General features: G+C 52.8%; 2 protein-coding genes across 3 annotated transcripts in view; one reads left to right on the top strand and one right to left on the bottom strand.

Moving 5' to 3' along the window:
- GNL2 (G protein nucleolar 2) overlaps positions 1–9,017 on the top strand; it is a 22,525-nt gene extending 13,508 nt beyond the window's left edge. The window contains exons 9-16 of the mRNA XM_077753133.1: positions 1,353–1,481; positions 2,219–2,323; positions 3,100–3,258; positions 3,447–3,563; positions 6,693–7,141; positions 7,469–7,548; positions 8,083–8,168; positions 8,831–9,017. Of these exons, the coding sequence (XP_077609259.1) occupies positions 1,353–1,481; positions 2,219–2,323; positions 3,100–3,258; positions 3,447–3,563; positions 6,693–7,141; positions 7,469–7,548; positions 8,083–8,168; positions 8,831–8,983 (1,278 nt within the window). The 3' untranslated portion in view covers positions 8,984–9,017. The remainder of the gene's footprint in view (positions 1–1,352; positions 1,482–2,218; positions 2,324–3,099; positions 3,259–3,446; positions 3,564–6,692; positions 7,142–7,468; positions 7,549–8,082; positions 8,169–8,830) is intronic.
- On the bottom strand, positions 9,013–17,280 carry DNALI1 (dynein axonemal light intermediate chain 1). 2 transcript variants are annotated; one of them, XM_077753135.1, is made up of 7 exons: positions 17,108–17,280; positions 16,423–16,568; positions 14,502–14,671; positions 12,720–12,898; positions 12,247–12,411; positions 10,682–10,757; positions 9,013–9,530 (listed from the first exon to the last, which is right to left on the bottom strand). In XM_077753135.1, exons 1-6 carry the CDS (start codon positions 17,186–17,188, stop codon positions 10,722–10,724), a joined length of 777 nt encoding a protein of 258 aa, XP_077609261.1. In that variant the 5' UTR covers positions 17,189–17,280; the 3' UTR covers positions 9,013–9,530; positions 10,682–10,721. The 2 variants fall into 2 exon arrangements, with proteins under 2 accessions (XP_077609261.1, XP_077609260.1); XM_077753134.1 differs by having other exon boundaries at positions 9,013–10,757.

The following is a 17,280-nucleotide window of genomic DNA, read 5'->3' as shown; positions in this document are numbered from 1 at the left end:
CCTGAAAGTCAGTATTTAGACTTTCAGGGTATGCTTTGGTGACTCAGTTGAGTGTCAACTTCAGCTCAATTCGTGGTCTTTCAGTTTGTGGATTTGAGCCCCATGTCCGGCTTTCTGCTGTCAGCACAGAGCCTGCTTCAGAGCCTCTGTTCCCCTCTCTCTCTGCCCCTCCCTTGCTCGCGCTCTCTCCCAGAAATAAACGTTAAAAAAATACACGTATGTAAACGTTAAAATATACACATATAAATGTTAAAATATATATATACATCTATATATACACACACATATATTAGACTTGCATCTAATCACCCTGGGAACACTTGCCTTCAGCTACTATTATCCACAAATCTAGGTTCCCATTTAGGTCTAAGAATGCAATATTTTCAGAGATGCAGGGTTTCTAGAAAGTCTCTGGTAAGGTGCTGGGGCAGAGAACCTCGGGGCCCGTGCTGGGGGAGGCCGGGTGCAGTGGGGTCACTGCTCTGCAGACTTCACTAGTCTCGACTTCGGACCCCCTCAGTGGTAGCTGTCCTGCCCGTTCCTGCAGGTGTTTGTGACTCCTTGGCAATATTTTTGTTGGGTTTTTAATTTGTCTAACTTTGTCACTTAACTCTCATTTTTGTAGTGAGCCAGCCAAGTTAGGTACTACTTCTCAGCTGCTAGTGATTTGTTAACATTATAGGTTCATTTTTATCACCTCATCTCCAGCTCATTCTTTGGTTTTATATGCCTGGGTCTGTGGGTTCCTCCGTGTTCCTCCCCACTGCTGTCATCCTCGTGGCGGGAGCGGGGCCAGCGTGGACGTTGGGTCCGCCATCTTGAGTTAGAAGTCCGTCCTCAACTAGCTGTAGGCCATTGTTGAGCTGTCTCCTTGAGACTTTCACCCAGCGGTCTAACTTCTGAGGTTGATTTTCTTTTTCTTCTGCCACTTGTTTTTGCCAGTGCAAATACAGAATGTGCGGAGGAAAGGAGGGACGGGTCATGGGCTTGCCAGTTGGTGCATCTGCTGAGGTTGTCTTCCCTTAAGACGTTTTATCCGTGGATGATGTTCTAAATTGATGACTAACACGGTCTTTCTTCCTTTGCTCCTCGACTTACATACTTTTAACCTTAAAACATTCAAGAACAGTTGCACGTGGACGAGTTGAGGAAGTGAGTCACGTCTGATTGATTAAGAAGTGTATGTGCGCAGCCCACTCAGATGGTGTAGGTGGTGTGTGTCTGGGTTTTAGATCAAGTTCTAGTATCCCTTTGGCTTTATATTCTTCATATCAGCAAAGTAACACCACCTTTTTTTCTTAAGGGACGTTCATGACTCTGTGTGTGTGTGTGTGTGTGCTCTTTTTGAACAGTTGCACACTGACAAGAAGCAGATCAGCGTCGGGTTCATTGGCTACCCAAATGTCGGCAAGAGCTCTGTGATAAACACGCTGCGCTCCAAGAAAGTCTGCAGTGTGGCCCCCATTGCAGGCGAAACGAAGGTACGTCTGGCTCAGCACCTTCTTTACTTCTCCATATTTTACTTCCCTGGAGGGTGACGGTTTAGAGCATGGAGATTCCTGTCGACTCCTCTTGAATGAAGGCCACCACCGGGGGTTCGGTCTCCGTGTGATAGTTTGGAATGTTCCCAGAGTTGTGTCTTCCCGATTGGTGAGACTGAGAGTAGTCTGTGGTTCGTGTGGCGCTGTGTGCCTTTGCCACGACCTGGGAGGTGCCGTTCATGTTTAAGTCTCTCTCAAATGGTCACTCCAGCCTTTTTCTTCGGTAAACTGAACTAACCCAAGAATATTTGGTGCAAGCGTCATGAGAGAAAACTGAGCTATGGTAGATTCTGGCAGTTGAGGGACACACCTTGAAATGCTGAGTGTGTGGGGGGCGGCAGGGTTCCACTGCAAGGAGGAGAGGCCGGACAGTACTAGGCTTCCAAGAGTGCCTGAAAAGCCAGGGGAGGTTTACTGGGTTATTCCAGCGCGTGACCACGCGGGGTCCTGCCTCTGCCTTAATTTTAGACTCTGGGCTGGTGGAAGGTGTGGTTTGCCCTCCGTGGCAGTACCTCGTGCACGGCACATGCAGAGGAGACACTTTCCTTCATTACTCAGCAGGTGGCTTCTCTTTGAGCCCTGGCCCCGCCCCTTTCTAGCCTGGTGAGCATGAGGTTTGGGAAATCAGACCCTTAACTTTTGACTCATGGAAGGCTCTGGCTTTTTACCAACCTCAGGTCTGGCAGTACATCACCTTGATGCGTCGGATATTCCTCATCGACTGTCCAGGCGTGGTGTACCCCTCCGAAGACTCAGAGACAGACATCGTGCTAAAGGGAGTGGTGAGAATTTTGGTCCTGACGGGCTCTTGGTTTGCCTTGGGGGAAGCATTCTGTGGGGAACGCTGGATACTGTTGCGTTCCTCTCATCTGGAAGGCGGTTTGGGGTCAGGCTGTCTGACCAGACCCGAGGAGCACGATGCTCTGCAAGGCGGCCTCTCCGTTCCACTGAAGCCCCTTTGAGGCGTCAGCAGAGCCGTGGGCGTATCTGGTCAATGTCATCCCACAAAAGAGTTTGTAGTTTACACACAGGATCCAAAGGGAAGCGGGGCCTGTTTATGTTTAGTGATAATTCATCTTCGAGGGTTTATGGGTTGAGTCATTTTGGAACTCAGGCATTTCCTCACTTGTTTCTGAATATGACCAAAAACTTTAAATGGTTCCACTTGACCTTAACCAGGGCTGCTGGCTATACATCCCGTGCGCATTCCTCCCCTCTTTTCTTAAACTATCGAATTCTCTGCGTGTCCTGGGATTGGCGGGCTTTTAACCATTTCTGTGAGTGAGTCCCATGAAACGGTCCAACCTCGAACTGCTTGCGGAACCACACAGTTAGTTTGTGGTGAGCTGGGATTACAGCTGAACGCTGGGCTCCCCGGCTGGGCGGTGTGTGGTGGTGTTCCTCTCCCCTGACCACGTCTGGCCACCTTGGAGACCGGCCCCTGCCAGGCTCTCCTTGTGCTGTGGTGTTGAAATCTATTTTCAGATTCTGTTGCAGATGGGAACTTCACCACTTCCATATAAAGCTCGTAAGCCAGAAATCTCCTCTGACCATCTAGGTTCAAGTTGAAAAGATTAAGACTCCCGAAGACCACATTGGTGCTGTGCTTGAACGGGCCAAGCCAGAATATATCTGCAAGACGTACAAGATTGATTCGTGGGAGAATGCTGAGGACTTTCTTGAGAAGCTAGCTTTCCGGACCGGAAAATTACTGAAGGTGAGTGAGGGTTTTGTGAGAATGGAGACCGGGGCACGTGGCACACGTGTCTGGGGGGAGGGGGGCGTTGAGCAGTCCAAAACTTGGCAGCGGGTGGTGACAAACACCTGGGGTGCCTGTAGCGTGCCCACGCCAGCAGATGGTGTGGCTCTTTGGATTTAACAGGGAGTCTTCCTGTGACATTTCAGGGTGGAGAGCCAGACCTGCAGACTGTGGGTAAGATGGTTCTCAACGACTGGCAGAGGGGCCGGATCCCTTTCTTCGTCAAGCCACCCAACGCAGAGCCATCTCCTGAAGCCTCCCAGGTAAGAACAGGCTGGACCCGCCTTTGGAAGGCACGGTTGCTGACCTCGGCCTGGTGCCTTGATTGCCTCCCTTTGCAGACCACCTTCTTCCTGCGCAGTTTTTCCGCGCCAGTGTCTCCCATTCCATAGAGCCGTTGCTGTGACCTTGTTGGGGGGATTGGGGAGAGGCATTTGGAGACCAGGAAGTAGATGTGTGATAGGTTAAATACCAGTCTTTGGGGCCTCGAACCAAGAGGGCTGTAACTGTAAGTGCTTTTCTGGTACCGTGTCTTTCCTAATGCTCGAGGAACAGGGGCATTTCCAAGACTGACTTCACATTCGTCAGGCCCGATGGTATGCCAGGCGCTGGGAATACAGGAAGAAATAACTTCTTTGCCCCCGAGAACCTCGTAATTGCGGGGGAGGGGGGAGGAGGAAGGAGAGTGGTACAGCTTATAGTCCGGGAGAGAAGTCTTAGATTTGGGGCCTCTGGGCTGAATTGAGATGCTTCCTTTCTGTTGATCTCCCTTCCCTGGTTGTGGACCACCACGAGGCTCCATCTGTGGCCCTTTGCTTTTCCATCTCTCAGCTCTTTTTCAGAGCTCAGCCATGTCATCTGAAGAGGTGGCTTTAAGTTTCACTTTGTGAAGCTTTTGTGTAGCTCTGGCTCCCTCTTCCCTGAACTCCGTTCCGAGTTTCAATTATTAGCTAGAAACTTCCAGTTGGATGTTTTCTTTGGCATTTCAGCATCACCATATCTGAAGCTGGTATTAACTTTCTCCGTCTCCCCTTAAAGCCACCAAACGGCCACAAATACCCGGTTCTTCTCCCATCCTTTTCATGTGTTCAGTCGTTCATTCATTGATCCGTTCGTCACACAAAAGCACACGAGGATCTCGTGTGTGCTGGGCACCCTGCTGGGCGCGGGTGGTACTACAGTGGAACTAGAGGAGGCCCTGCCCGGCGCACTTCTGTGTATGGGATGCCAGCAGGGGAGCGTGTGGTTTTTTCTGATACCAAATGCATTTCATGTGTCCACACCAGTTCTGCAGTTCTCTGACACCCGCTGGCTGTCCAGTAATTCAGTTCTGACACTGTCTCCGAGAGTTAGCACAGAGCCACAGGTTTAGGGGTCAGCCCTACAAGGTGGCCCCTGCTTCAGAGGCCCACTGCAGATGGGGTTCCCAAGCTACCCACGCTTCTGTGCAGCCAGCTACAAATTCAGGGGTTCTCAGGTTTGATAATTTGCTGAAACAACTCACAGAATTCAGAAAAGGGGTTGCTTACGATGGCCAGTTTATTGTAGAGGATACAGCTCAGGAACAGGCAAATGGAAGAGATGCTCAGGGCCAGGAATGGCGTTGTGGGTGGCATGGGGTTCCCGTGCCCGTTCTGGGCAAGGTGCCCTCCCAGCATATCAGTTCATTCAGCGCGGAAGCTCCCCAGACCCCATCCTTCAGGGTGTTTCTAGGAGGTTCTGTTACATAGGCCTGATTGACTAAAGTATTGGCCATCGGTGATCAAACTCCGTTTCCAGTTGACTCATCAAGGGCTTGGTCCTTCTGGTGACCAGCCCCCATTGTGAAGCAGGGCCCCCCCATGAGCATCTCATTAGCATAAACTCTGGGATGGTGGAAAGGGGCTTGTTACGAATAACAAAAGACACCCTTCTTCATCCAGGGTGTTATTACGCTACAGGGACAGATAGTGAACAGCTACGTGTATAAAGTCGGCACATACTGATGACCGTGAGGAGGACAAATCCAGGGAAGCGGGTTTGGGAGAAGGAGGAGTGTTCTTGTATGTAGGGTGGGGGTGGCCTCTGAGGAAGTGGCGTTTAGGCGGAGCCCTTAATGGCATGAGGCAGGAGCCCTGCGGATGTCTTGGAGGGAGGGTGTGGGCAGGGGCTGCTCCACACCCTGAGCACCCGAGGGAGCATGCGTGCCTGGGTCACAGTGCGGTCACAGTGCCACGAGGTCCGTGGGGCTGGGGCGGGACCCCTGCAGGCATGGGCAGGGTGACATGGCGGGAACCCCCCGGGGCGGTGCGGTTGGTCTTGTGTTCACCTGCTGCTGGATGTGAGGAAGGAGGGTGTCGGCAGGGTCTGTGGTGACCCCGTGTGCACCCAGTGGGACTACCTTGAATTCTTCCTCTGTGTCTGGTCATTGAGTGTCCCCTGGTCTGTGATTCTCTTCTTTTTCTCTTTTTGGTAGTGGCTGACACTGCTTCAGAATGCAAAAGCTAGAAACTTAGCTTAGGAAAAGGGTATAAAAACATACCTACAGGGGCGCCTGGGTGGCTCAGTCGGTTGAGCATCTGACTGGCTCTTGTCATGATCTCACAGTTCGTGGGTTTGAGCCCCACATTGGGCTCTGTGCTGACAGCTAGCTCAGAGCCTGGAGCCTGTTTCAGATTCTGTGTCTCCCTCTCTCTCTGACCCTCCCCTGCTCATGCTGTCTCTCTCTCTCTCTCTCTCTTAGAAATAAAACATTTAAAAAAAAAAGTACCTACAAATTTTGTACACGATTTCCTGAGTTACTTGGATTCCTGATTTGTTTAGCGCTTTGTGTAGCAAAATCACTAAAGTTTGATGAGTCTCTGTTGCAAGGTTAAAACGGTACTACAGACACGAAGCGCTGGGCCAGAACCTGGCACGTGCTTCTCCTTCACTGTTGATTCCCTCAGGCAGGCGTGTCCCCCACCTCGGCTCCTCTCGGTCACACTGTTCTCCAGGGGCCTGTCCCGCGCATGCCGAGCAGCACCCTGCTTTCACTCTTGGGCAGTTCTGTGCGCCCCTCTGGTGCGTGCTGACCTCGGCACCCACATTCGTTGCCATCCTCAAGTGGGGCGGAGGGAGTCGCACACTCTGTGGGGAATGGCTGGTGGTGTAAGTGGTTACACACCCACAGTAGGCTCTCCCTTGGGCACCGCAGCTGAGTCCCTCTGGCCCTTTAGCACCGGCTTCTGGGCTTAACGCACCGTAGCTCACGGTAGATGAACGACATGACTCCACTGTGGGGTTTTCAGCACTTTCCTTAGTCCGGGGCAGAGGACGCCCTCGTCTGAGAGCCAGGTGTGAGTCCAGAAGTGGTGTGCGTTTTCTGACTGCGTCTCTCTCCCCACCCGCCCCCCCTTGTTTGGCCTGGACAGCTCCCATCCTCCTCGTCTTTGGAAGTCGCCATGGAAACAAGCCAGAAGAACCCAGAAGAGGAGATCACGGCAACTGTAGGTGAAGCGTCGGAGCCTGTCACCGAGAAGGAAGAAGGGCACAGTCCCTGTGGCGCTGACTCAGAAATGCAGCAGATCCTGGCACGAGTCCGGCAGAACTTCGGCAAGATCAATGTCGTGCCTCAGTTTTCCGGGGATGACCTGGTCCCTGTGGAGATGTCGGATATCGATGAAGAGCCTGAGAGCTTTTCTGAAGAGGAGGAGGAGGAGCAGGAGCTACCAGGAGACGAAGAGGAGGAGTCCTGCCCAGAGTCCCAGGAGGAACACACGGAGAGCGACACCAAGGCAGTTATTAAAGCCCTGGATGAGAAGATCGCTAAATACCAGAAATTTTTAAACAAGGCCAAAGCTAAGAAGTTCTCAGCAGTCAGGTAGCATCCTCGTCTTCTCGTGAACCGTGGGTCGCTCGTTCCTTTCCCCAGAACTTGCCATGAATATGGGAGCCGTATCTCTAAGGGGGTGAAAGGAAGTTACTGCCGTTTTTTGTTTTTTTTTTAAAGCGAACTGTAAATTTTTAACATGCAGCTCCCTGAAGCGTGAGAAGCTTTAGTTCAGTCTCTGGCAAAGGCCCAGGGGCTTTGGACAGGCTGGGGGTGTCAGCATGGAAGTCTGCAGGGTCACAGTCTCCAGGTAGACACGTGGTTTGGGCACCCAAGGGGGCTGACGGGCACCTTTGTTCCCTTGCTTTTCTGTTTCAGAATATCCAGGGGACTAAGCGAAAAAGTTTTTGCAAAATCTGAAGAGCAAGGAGCAGCTGAAGAAGTTGTGGAAGATACAGGTAAATTAGTTGAACCACTTACATGCGATTTGCATCTTCAGAACTGTGGGAACTGTGTTCTCTCCTGTACCGTCACCCACACAGGCATCTGCCACAACTGGCACCGTGTGCTGTTTATCATACAGGTTGGACTCTTCACTTATCATTCTGCACGTTTCTGGGGAGTAATCCAGGAAGCTTCCTGTAAAAAGAGTACTTTAGTAACCTTATAATCTAGGGGTGGCTCAGCAGATTTTTGGGGTGGGGACGGGGCGGGAGGGAGGTGGGATGGGTCCGGTATGATTTCTTTACTCCGTTGGACTCACAGCTTCTACGTCACGGGTGCGTTTCCCTGACATAAATGCAAATCCTGCCATGGCCTGCAGGGGCCTCCCGGCCTCGCCCCACGTTACTCTGTGCTGTGCCCACCCGTCTTCCGTGCGCACTGGCCTCCTTCCTGCAGCGCGTCAAGCTCGTTCCCACCTTGGGATTCACAGACACATTTTGAATAGAAAATTCCTGTTTGTTTTCTATGTGCTCGTGTGTTGTTTCCAGCACCTACCAAAAAGGGAAAGAAGAGGAAGGCACAGAGGGAAGAGGACCGTTCAGATAAAAGTCGCAGGATGCTTACGTCTAAGGAAGTACGTGGTTTTGGTCTTGGTTTTGGTCTTAAACTTCACCCAGGTCTAGAAAGTAGAGAGGAGAAATCCATTTCCGGAGACACGCTTTCCAAAACTGAGGGTCTGGAGTTGAATTCTAGGAACCCCAGGCCCAGTGGCCTCGTTGAGGGTAGTGAGACGGGATCAGTTGGCCCACTGGATGAACATCCTCGAGTGCATGTCTTAAGTTTTAGGAGCTTTCATCGCTTCCCTCAAATGTGGACTCTCCTCTAGAAAATCCGCTGGGCTTCTGTGGCCCGTTGGTTTTCTGTGACGAACAGAGCTGTTCAGGCGGACAGACCCCTGCCCTCTGGGAAGCTGAGCCTAGTACCTGGCTCTGCAGAGCTGGGGCGGGCCTTCCTGGCAAGGGAAGAGCTTATTCCTAGAAGTGTTCACCATTAGACCAGAGGCCACCGGCCGGGAGTGCAGTAGGACAGGGTCCAGCGTGGATGGCCGAACAATGTAGAGCTGTCACGGGTTACATGGAAAGGCACCCTTGGGTCTGGGAGGGGAGGCCTCCCTTGTTAGCGCTGCTTTGGTGAGTTGGGAGAGCAGCCTAGGAATGGAGCACAGAGTAGCAGAGGGGACCTGTTCTGTGATTTCTCCGTGACTGACTGGTTTGTCTTTTTTGCCATTTTTTACAGCGGAGGCGGGCAGCCCGGCAGCAGCAGTCTAGGAAAGTAGGTGTCCGCTACTATGAAACCCACAACGTGAAGAATAGGAACAGGAACAAAAAGAAGACCAGTGACTCAGAGGGACAGAAACACAGGCACAAAAAATTCAAGCACAAGCAGTGACATTTTAAAAGTTTATTAAATTATATAGAAACAGGCCATTAGAAACCGTGTTCATTTTCTTCGTGCCCGCTTGGCACTTCTTAGGCCACAGTGCTTTTGTTTTGAGGTTTGACGGTTGAAGTGGTCACCAGTGTTAGGGAAGACGGTCTGCCCGCCCCCAGGGCTTTCCGTGACGGGGCCCCTGGCGTGCCTTGGTTCCCCCGGAGCGCAGCCATGTCCTGCACGCGTCTGGCGGAGGCAGAGGTGAGGTCTACAGAGTGGGAAGAGCGGCCTCTCTCTTGTACTGGCAGTTGGCAGTTTGAAATAGAAGTGTAAACACAAGAAAATCTCAAGGATGTAGTGTACGCGGTCTGGGCTTTAAAATACGAAGGGAAAGTGACAGCTACTTCGGTTGTCCCTCGCCGAGTCTGTTAGCTGGACACTGGGCGTGTGTGTGTTACGCCCCAGGAGTCCTGGAACGAGCACACCTCCGTGAGCAGTTCTTTCTCGCGACAGTGACAGCCCAGATGGGCCATTGCGGTGGGGTCTTAAGAGTCCCTCAGGGCACCTGGAGGAGGGTAAAAGCTGTGACTTCAGATCTGAGATTAGAGCCGCATGGGGCACGTTTGACTGGGAACACAGCTCTTCCCGTAGGACTGCGATTTTTCTGGGGAGCCTTGGACCCTTAACTGGGATGACGTCCGGTCAGAGCTCCGCTAAGGAGTCCTTGGCGCCTCCTCGGGATTACAGCTTGGGGCATTCCGACCGAGGGGACGTGTCGGGGCCGTACGTGTGCTCCTCATGCAGTCTGAATGAGCGGAGGAGTCCTCTTCCTACGCTAGCCCGCCCCGGACTGCGCTCAATTCAAGATGTGTTGCACTAACTTCCTGTTCTGGGTCTATGAAACTGGAAGAGCCCTGGGCCTCCAAACTCTGGGTTTAACTTAAGAGGAATAAAATGCGGTCTACAGGCCAGAGCCTAATCATTAATAATTAGAGCTGCGTGTGAGGTCTGGGCACCTCTCCAGTTGTGAAACACAGCTAGTTAGAGGGGTGTAGGGTCAGGGGTAGATTTTCTGCAGAGTAAGATGAACAAACCAAATCAGCAGTGGGCAAGGGCCGAGGTGCCGGCAGCTCACCGGGGACTTTGTGACTTGTATTTCTTCCTGGCAAACATTTACTTTCTCAAGAGCCGTGGGTTTGACTCTGCCATTGGCGCCTCACCGGGTCGAACTGGGGGAGTGGGCATGGTGGATTAGGCAAGGAGAAAATGGCGTCGTATAAACCCCCAAACTCCTAAAATGAGCCGCTAGAACTGCACTGAGGTAGGGATGGCCAAAGACATCAAGTAAGGGAAAGACAGGCCCCAGCAGCCCAAGTTCAGATATAGGATGAATTGTAGACCAGGAACAGGACAGGGAGGCAGCTTGGTTTGGCTAGAAGTACGTGCCAGCATGGAGAGTGGTTGTGAGGGGGCCGCTGTTTCACCTGCGAGGGACAGGGCAGAAAGTCTTCTTGAGTTGGCAGATCCCAAGGATGGCCACGCACAGAGACTGTCCCACCTTCCACTGCCCAGCCGAGAGCCTGGCCACCAGACTTAGGTGTTCAGGACACTGGGCAACGACATGTGAGTTCTGACAAGTATGTGGGTGGTGATCAGAGGAGGGTATGGCTTGTTCACTCAGGAGACTAGCTTTTTTTTTTATTACAACGGGCTTACGATGGGGTAGCAGTGCTTGCCGAGACCCATATGGAAATTATCACTTCTTTGGTGCAATAATGCCTTCCAGTTGGGCCTGAAAAACAAAAACAACCTCCATTAATATGTGAAGCTTGCAGCCTAACAGATAGCTAAGAGGCGATAAAAGGCCCTGGGAAGAAGCATCAGGCACTGCCCCTCCAAGCGTTTCTCCCTTCGTTCCCAGCTCCATATTTTCTAGATTAGCTGGTTTCTGGCTTGGTGTACAGTTTGCGACATTAGGAGAAACCAGAGATGTCCCGGTTTCCATACAATAACGGCTCCATGGATCATATAAAGCACCGACAAGGAAATTAAATAAAAGTTGTTGAAAGCGTGGTTTTTCATGGCTCAGATTTCAGGCCCGAAATGCTAAGTTAAACATTTGGCTCCCTGGTGTGGGATCCTGGGAGCTCTTGTGCTGGGTCAAGAGGTTTGGGAAACGGCAATCTTTCAGCCACTGAGACAACTTGACACCCAATTAGAGAAAATTGCTCCCGGTAAGTAGCGAGCTGTCCATCTTGTATGTAAAGCTTAAGACCCTTGGGAGTTATTTACTCTGCTCCTCCGGCAGCTGGTAAAATAATTTACTATCACGGTGTGTGGACAGATCTTTAAGTAGGTCTATGCTGGGGCCTGCAAACACTGCTTTATTTGCAGTGCAGCTTGGAGCCAATAAAAATAACTCACTTCTAAAGAGTCCTTCACCCAGGGGATGACAAGGTTGCTTGTAAATGTTAGAAAGATGCCAAGGTATTCTGCTGTGTTCTTGCTGCGCGTACTGGAGGAGCTGAAGGCCTCAGGCTTATGATAAAGGAACGAGGCAGATACGGCACGCAGCCTCAGAGGCTGCTAAGTAACCAGACGCGTGGCCGGCTGTGAAGTTTCTAGCTTCTCGTTGTGAGACTCAGCAACCAGAGAACCTGTCGTGCACTAGCAGTTAAGACAAGCCCCTCTTTATCTCAAACGCCTGTCCTTGGTGTAGCCCCAGGAAGCCTGCCAGTGGCAAGAAGGTAAGCTTTCCCTGAGACTAGAGAGGAGAGGGAGCTACATGCAGGGACCCCTGTGGTCGGGGCCGAGGGAGACGGCCACTCAACAACAGGTCCTCCGTCTAGCACAGTGGTTCGCAAGCAGGCAAGCAGCAGAATCGCCTGNCCACGAAAGCCTGCTGAAGAGACCCAGCCCACTCCAGGAAGGCTCCAGAATACCAGCCGTGATGGGGGAGAAGTTCCACTCTGCCATATCCATCTCTCCTGGCTGAAGGGCAACTTCCCTCCAAGGGAAACAAAAACGTCCACTTGGAGGGGGTGGCGAGCCAGACTGAGGGGTGGTGGGAATTCGGAGCCCCCACCCCCGCCCGAGGCGGATGGGTAGAGAGTCTGTGTAATGAACCCTTCCCCCCGACCCCCCAGCTCTCTTTACTCTTTGGCAGCACATGGGGACAAGTATTTGGAACCCTCTGAAAGACACGGAGCCGGGGCCTGGCCCACAGGGCCGGGGTGGTGGCGGGCAGGAGCCCCTGCACCTGGGCCTGTGCAGGGACTTACCTTCAGCTGCTGATTTGTCCGCTTGAGGAACTGAATCTCCTCATTGTGCTTCTTCTCCTCCACCTGTCTCCTCTCGGTCTCCCGCTTCTCGGTGGCCTCGCATTTGGCCTTCTGTTCGTTCACTTGCCTCTCCAGATCTCTCTTTTCCGTTTCCAATTCTGCAATCTGAGGACAGACCCTCCCATCATCCTGGGACGTCGCCAAGAAGACGGGGTGTTGTGAGTGCCGGGGCGGAGGGGACCACCTGAGCCATTGCCTGGGTCTGTGCTGCCACCCAGTGGGAGGCTGGTGACTGGCACAGCCTAGACAAACAGCCGGCTCTGCCAGGACCAGGCTGAACCCGGGGGTCCCCGCGGAGGGGATTGTCAAGGCACCCTTGGCGGTCAGAATTTCATTTGGAATGACAAGCATGTGGCCCTGTGATGGACAGAAGAGTCACAGAGGGCTGAAGCCCTGTCGCCAACCCCACTCACTTTCCTCTCCATGTCTGACTTCCCCTGTTCGGCCTGCAGCGCCTTCCTCATGCCGAAGGCCACGCTGCTCTCATACAAGGTCTGGTAGGCAGCGATGGTCATGCGGATCTCATCCCGGACTCGCAGCAACAGCAGTCCCCTCTCCGCACAGTTGATGGTGACCTCCCGGATCAGCTCGTCTAACAAAGCACACGCACAGCGAGGTCAGGAGGCAGGTAGTCGGGGGGAGGGGGGGAGCTGCATCATGTCCCTGGCTAACCACCCTTCCTCCCCAGGGAGGGTGCTAGTGTGTGTCCTCCTCACCTGGAGCCCTGCCACACCGCCAGTGCCCTGAACTTGGCACTTGGGACTACAAGCAGTCGGCCTGTAGCCCCCAGGGTTGTCTGCAGCCGTGAGGCCCTTCTCCACCCTCAGACAAAACCGCCAGGGAACTAGTCATAGAAATTGGACTTTTCAGGGGCACCTGGGTGGCTCAGTCGGTTAAGCATCCGACTTTGGCTCAGGTCATGATCTCATGGTCTGTGAGTTCGAGCCCCACATCAGACTCTGTGCTGACCACTCGGAGCCTGGAGTCTGCTTCAGATTCTGTGTCTCCTTCTCTCTCTCTCTCTCTCTCTCTCTCTCTCTCTCACTCTCTGCCCCCCTCCCCTTGTGCTCTGTCTCTCTAAATAAATAAATGTAAAAAATATACAAAAAAAGAAATTGAACTTTTCAGTCTGAAGGTGATGACTGCCTGATTTTTATTTACTTAGTTTTTCAATTTTTTAAAAATGTTTTTATTCATTTTTGAGAGGGAGACACACAATCCGAAGCAGGCTCCTGGCTCTGAGCTGTCAGCACAGAGCCCGTCGCAAGGCTCAAACTCACGAGCTATGGAATCATGACCTGAGCCAAGGTCGGACGCTTAACTGACTGAGCCACCCAAGTGCCCCTATTTTTTTTTTTTTTTAATGTTTATTTTGGAAGAGGGGCAGAGAGAGGGAGAGGGAGAATCACGTGCTGACAGTGCGGAGCCTGACACGGGGCTCGAGCCCATGAACCGTGAGATCATGACCTTGTGAGTTGGACCTCAAGACTTGGACATTCAACTGACTGAGCCACCCAGGCGCCCCATGATGTGTGCTTTAGAGCAGCAGGGAAATCCGTGTGCCCCTTTAGCTGGACGGGCTTAGGGCTGGAAACAGTAGGATTTTGAGCTTGCCCACTGGTCTCTTCCATAAATGCTGACCTGGGGAGCACACCCTAATCATACTCAGACTGAAGGGGGCCTGTAGCCCCTGCCTCAGGGTTTGGAGGCGTTCTGAACATCAGAGTCCACAAGCCCAGTAAGTTTGGGCTGGGGGATAGCCATCTGACACTACCGCTTAAATCTGTTGTGACTGTCAGTTAACATTCAGTGACCCTGAAATATTTTTCTAGACCACAGGTTGAAGGTTGATGGATGGATATAAACATAACACACTAATTGTTCTGATTAAAAGAATCAACATATGCTTATTATAAAAACCTTTGAAAAGAAGACGACTTAGGACTGAACTGCTCATCTGATCTCCAAACATTTGCTAAGAGGTTAGGAGCCAGGGTGTCAGGCTAGCGGGCAAATAACAGGAAGAAGGCGCATCCTGGGTGGGGCAGGTAGGGGGACACGAGGCGATTCCAGGACGGGGTGGGCTTTCAGTTCAGGGACACCCGGGGCTTGGGTTTGTGCTCAAGGGGAAGGGGAAGAGGTGGTCGAGTCCAGTGTACCCGCCCCCAACCTCCCCCCTGCGCCACGCCACTCACCAAAACACTGCGAGTACAGCTCCCTGCGCACGGGGCAGATGCCGGTCTCCCTGGCCTGCCGCTGCTGCAGCTTCAGGTCCAGCTGCTCCTGCAGGTGCACCACGTCCATCCTGGTGCTGGGGGTGCTGGACACCTGCTGGATCCACAGCTGCGTGTCCTCCACCCACTCCCTGTGGCACAAACACAGCCAGGCTGAGCAAACCCATCCACTAGAGGGTCTTCAGGACGGGGGCAGAGAAGGCCCTCTGAGCCCTCTGCCCGGGCGAGCGGGAGCGAGGGGCAGCTGTCACCAGCCCGCCAGACTTCTCCATCCCTCTCTCTTCCTTGAGGAGCGTACGGCTCCAGAGCCACACCCACTAAGCCACTTCCACAGGGCCCCTACCTGTGGGCAATGTCTACCCTCCTACGTCTCTCCGGGAAAACATCACCCGTGTTCCAGATCTTACCCTCCTAGTGGGTTGAGGACCGATTCATGGGCATTGCTGCCTGATTGGGACAGAGGCCCAGAGAGAACTCCCCACTGTTTCGTGGGGTGGGAGGCACAGGGCACTATGAACCTTGTGCCAGCCAGAAAGGGGCAGATGTGTGCAGGTTCCCGAAGGCGTAGTAGACCACCATAGTGGACCTTGTGTCAGAGGCGTCGCCGGAACCACGAGGAGGGAGCCTGAAGGTAGAATCACCATGGGGAGAGGATTTCCATTTATTGATGGGAGAGAACCGCCTGGAAAATCACCCCTCCCTTCTTCGACTTCCCCATCTCAGTCGAGGCTACGGTCTCTCTTTACATCGCAGCCTTAGAAAGTGTGTTGTCAACTGATTACATCAAAATCGTCTACCAAGCATGTCAGCTAGCGATCAGTGTGGCGGGAGAAGGAAGAAGCAGGGTAAGGGGATGGTTAAGAAGGGAGAAGGTGCTCTTTTATAAGGGCCCTCAAGGAAGGCCCCCTTGAGGAAATCCCATTTGAGCAAGACCTGAGCAAAGAGACAAAGGGAAGGAGGTGGACATCAGGGGAAGAGTATCCTTGGCGGTAAGAACAGCACCTGTCAAGGCCCTGAGGTGGAAGGGTGATGGAAATGTTTCAGAATCAGCGAGCAGATGCCCCTGTCTTTGTGCGTCAGCACACTGAACAAGGAGAATAACAGGAGACAAGATCATGGATAGATGAGGGACCAGATCATGCCAGGTCTTCCGGGTCATTGTCACGACTTTGGATTTTAGTCTGAGTCACACGGGAAACCAGGAAAGAGTTCCTGGCAGAAGACTGGCACGAGTTGGCTGGTGATGTCGGGGCTGTTTGGAGGACACATCGTAGGGACAAAGAGTGGAGGCAAGGTTTTCAGATCGGAGACCACTATAGGTGACAAACAGTGACTAGGAACAAGATGGTGGAAACAGAGGTGGTGGAAAGCGGTTGGATCTGGGATTTAAAGGTGGAGCCAAAACAATGAGATGAAGGACAGGACATGTGATGTGAGAGACCAAAAGGAATGCAGGGTGGCCTGAGCCACTAGCAGAGAGAAGACTGGGGATGAGTAGGTGGGGAGAGGGGGGCATTGTGATTTAGTTTGGACATGCTGAGTTTGAGATGTCTATGAGACACCTCCATGAAGATAATGAGGAAGCGGTAGAATATATGGGTCTGGAGTTTAGAGGAAAGGACAGGGCTGGGAATAACACATTTGGGAGCCATCAGCGTATAGATGGCATTTAAAGCCACGAGCTTGGGTTAGAGCCCTCAGGAACTGAAGATGGCGGAGAAGAGCTCTCCTCCATCCTCCCAGGATCCAGCCTGGGGTCTGCAAGCTCTAGGAGTTCTGGGATCCGGGCCAGGAACAGAGACAGGGGTGCCTCTTCCTACATTCTGGAATGCTAGAATGCAAAGCCTGGGCTTTCTCTCAGCCACGGCTCCTACTTTTTTACCTTGGGGGCAGAATGGCATTCAAGATTTCTTCTGCCTGCTTCGTAGGATCTGCGACACAGGAAGTTGAGGGGAGCTTGGTTTTGGGTGGCTGGGGGACTGGACCGGAGGGTCCAGGCTGCTGGGGGCTGACTTTCAGCGGCCGTGCCTGGGAAGAAGAGACAAGTTAGGGCAGGAGGTCATTCGGACACTGAACTCCACACATCCAAGCCCGCGGGGTTGCTCCAAGTCTTAACACCCCTCCCCTCTTCCCAGCTCACTTTCCCCGTCTCTCCTCTGGGCAGAAATTATGTCTCAGCTGAAGGAAGCCATGAAGAGTCTTTGGTCCACCCTAACCCAAGGCCTGTATCTCCCGGAACCGATGTTTCTGGCAAGGGTGCTCAGCCTTCTGCTTTCCCGCCTCTAGTGATGGAGCGGTCATTACCAGATCTATTCTTGGACCAGGCTACTTAAGAAAAAAGGTGAGCTCCGTCCATCTCTGTGACTTCCTTTCTCATCCTAAATTGGCCCTCTGGGGTCACCCATATGGGCTTCTTGTGGCGCGCTCCCATCTTCCTTCTCCCATTCCAATTCCCTTTGCTCCCAGTTGCTGCAGCCCTTGTCCCTCGGGAGTCCCCATCCTCAACGCCGGGATCTTTCTCCATCCTAGCTTCCAGACTCCCTCGCCTCCCGAGACCCCCTTCTTACTTTGGGGCTCCGCTTCTCCGTGTTTCGGCTCACCAACACCGGGGTGTCATACTTGAGCAGAGAGTCCGCAGGGGGGATCATGGCGGCTACGGGGGGGGGTAGTAGTCCAGCGGCAGCCCCTCAAGTGTGCGCCTTGTTTGCCGTCTCTATGGAAACCTCTTCTCCCGGCCCCA

The sequence above is a fragment of the Crocuta crocuta genome, unplaced genomic scaffold (genome assembly GCF_008692635.1).
Source record: "Crocuta crocuta isolate KB4526 unplaced genomic scaffold, BGI_CrCroc_1.0 scaffold303, whole genome shotgun sequence".
Taxonomy (NCBI): Eukaryota; Metazoa; Chordata; class Mammalia; order Carnivora; family Hyaenidae; genus Crocuta; species Crocuta crocuta.
This window is presented reverse-complemented; position numbering and strand designations above follow the sequence as displayed.

Coding starts and splice junctions, on each gene's coding strand:
- DNALI1 (XM_077753134.1), bottom strand. CDS start 17,188: ATGATCCCCCCTGCGGACTCTCTGCTCAAGTATGACACCCCGGTGTTG. Junction 16,569..17,107: donor CGGAGAAGCGGAGCCCCAAA/GTAAGAAGGGGG, acceptor TCTTCTTCCCAG/GCACGGCCGCTGAAAGTCAG. Junction 14,672..16,422: donor AATGCCATTCTGCCCCCAAG/GTAAAAAAGTAG, acceptor TTTGTGCCACAG/GGAGTGGGTGGAGGACACGC.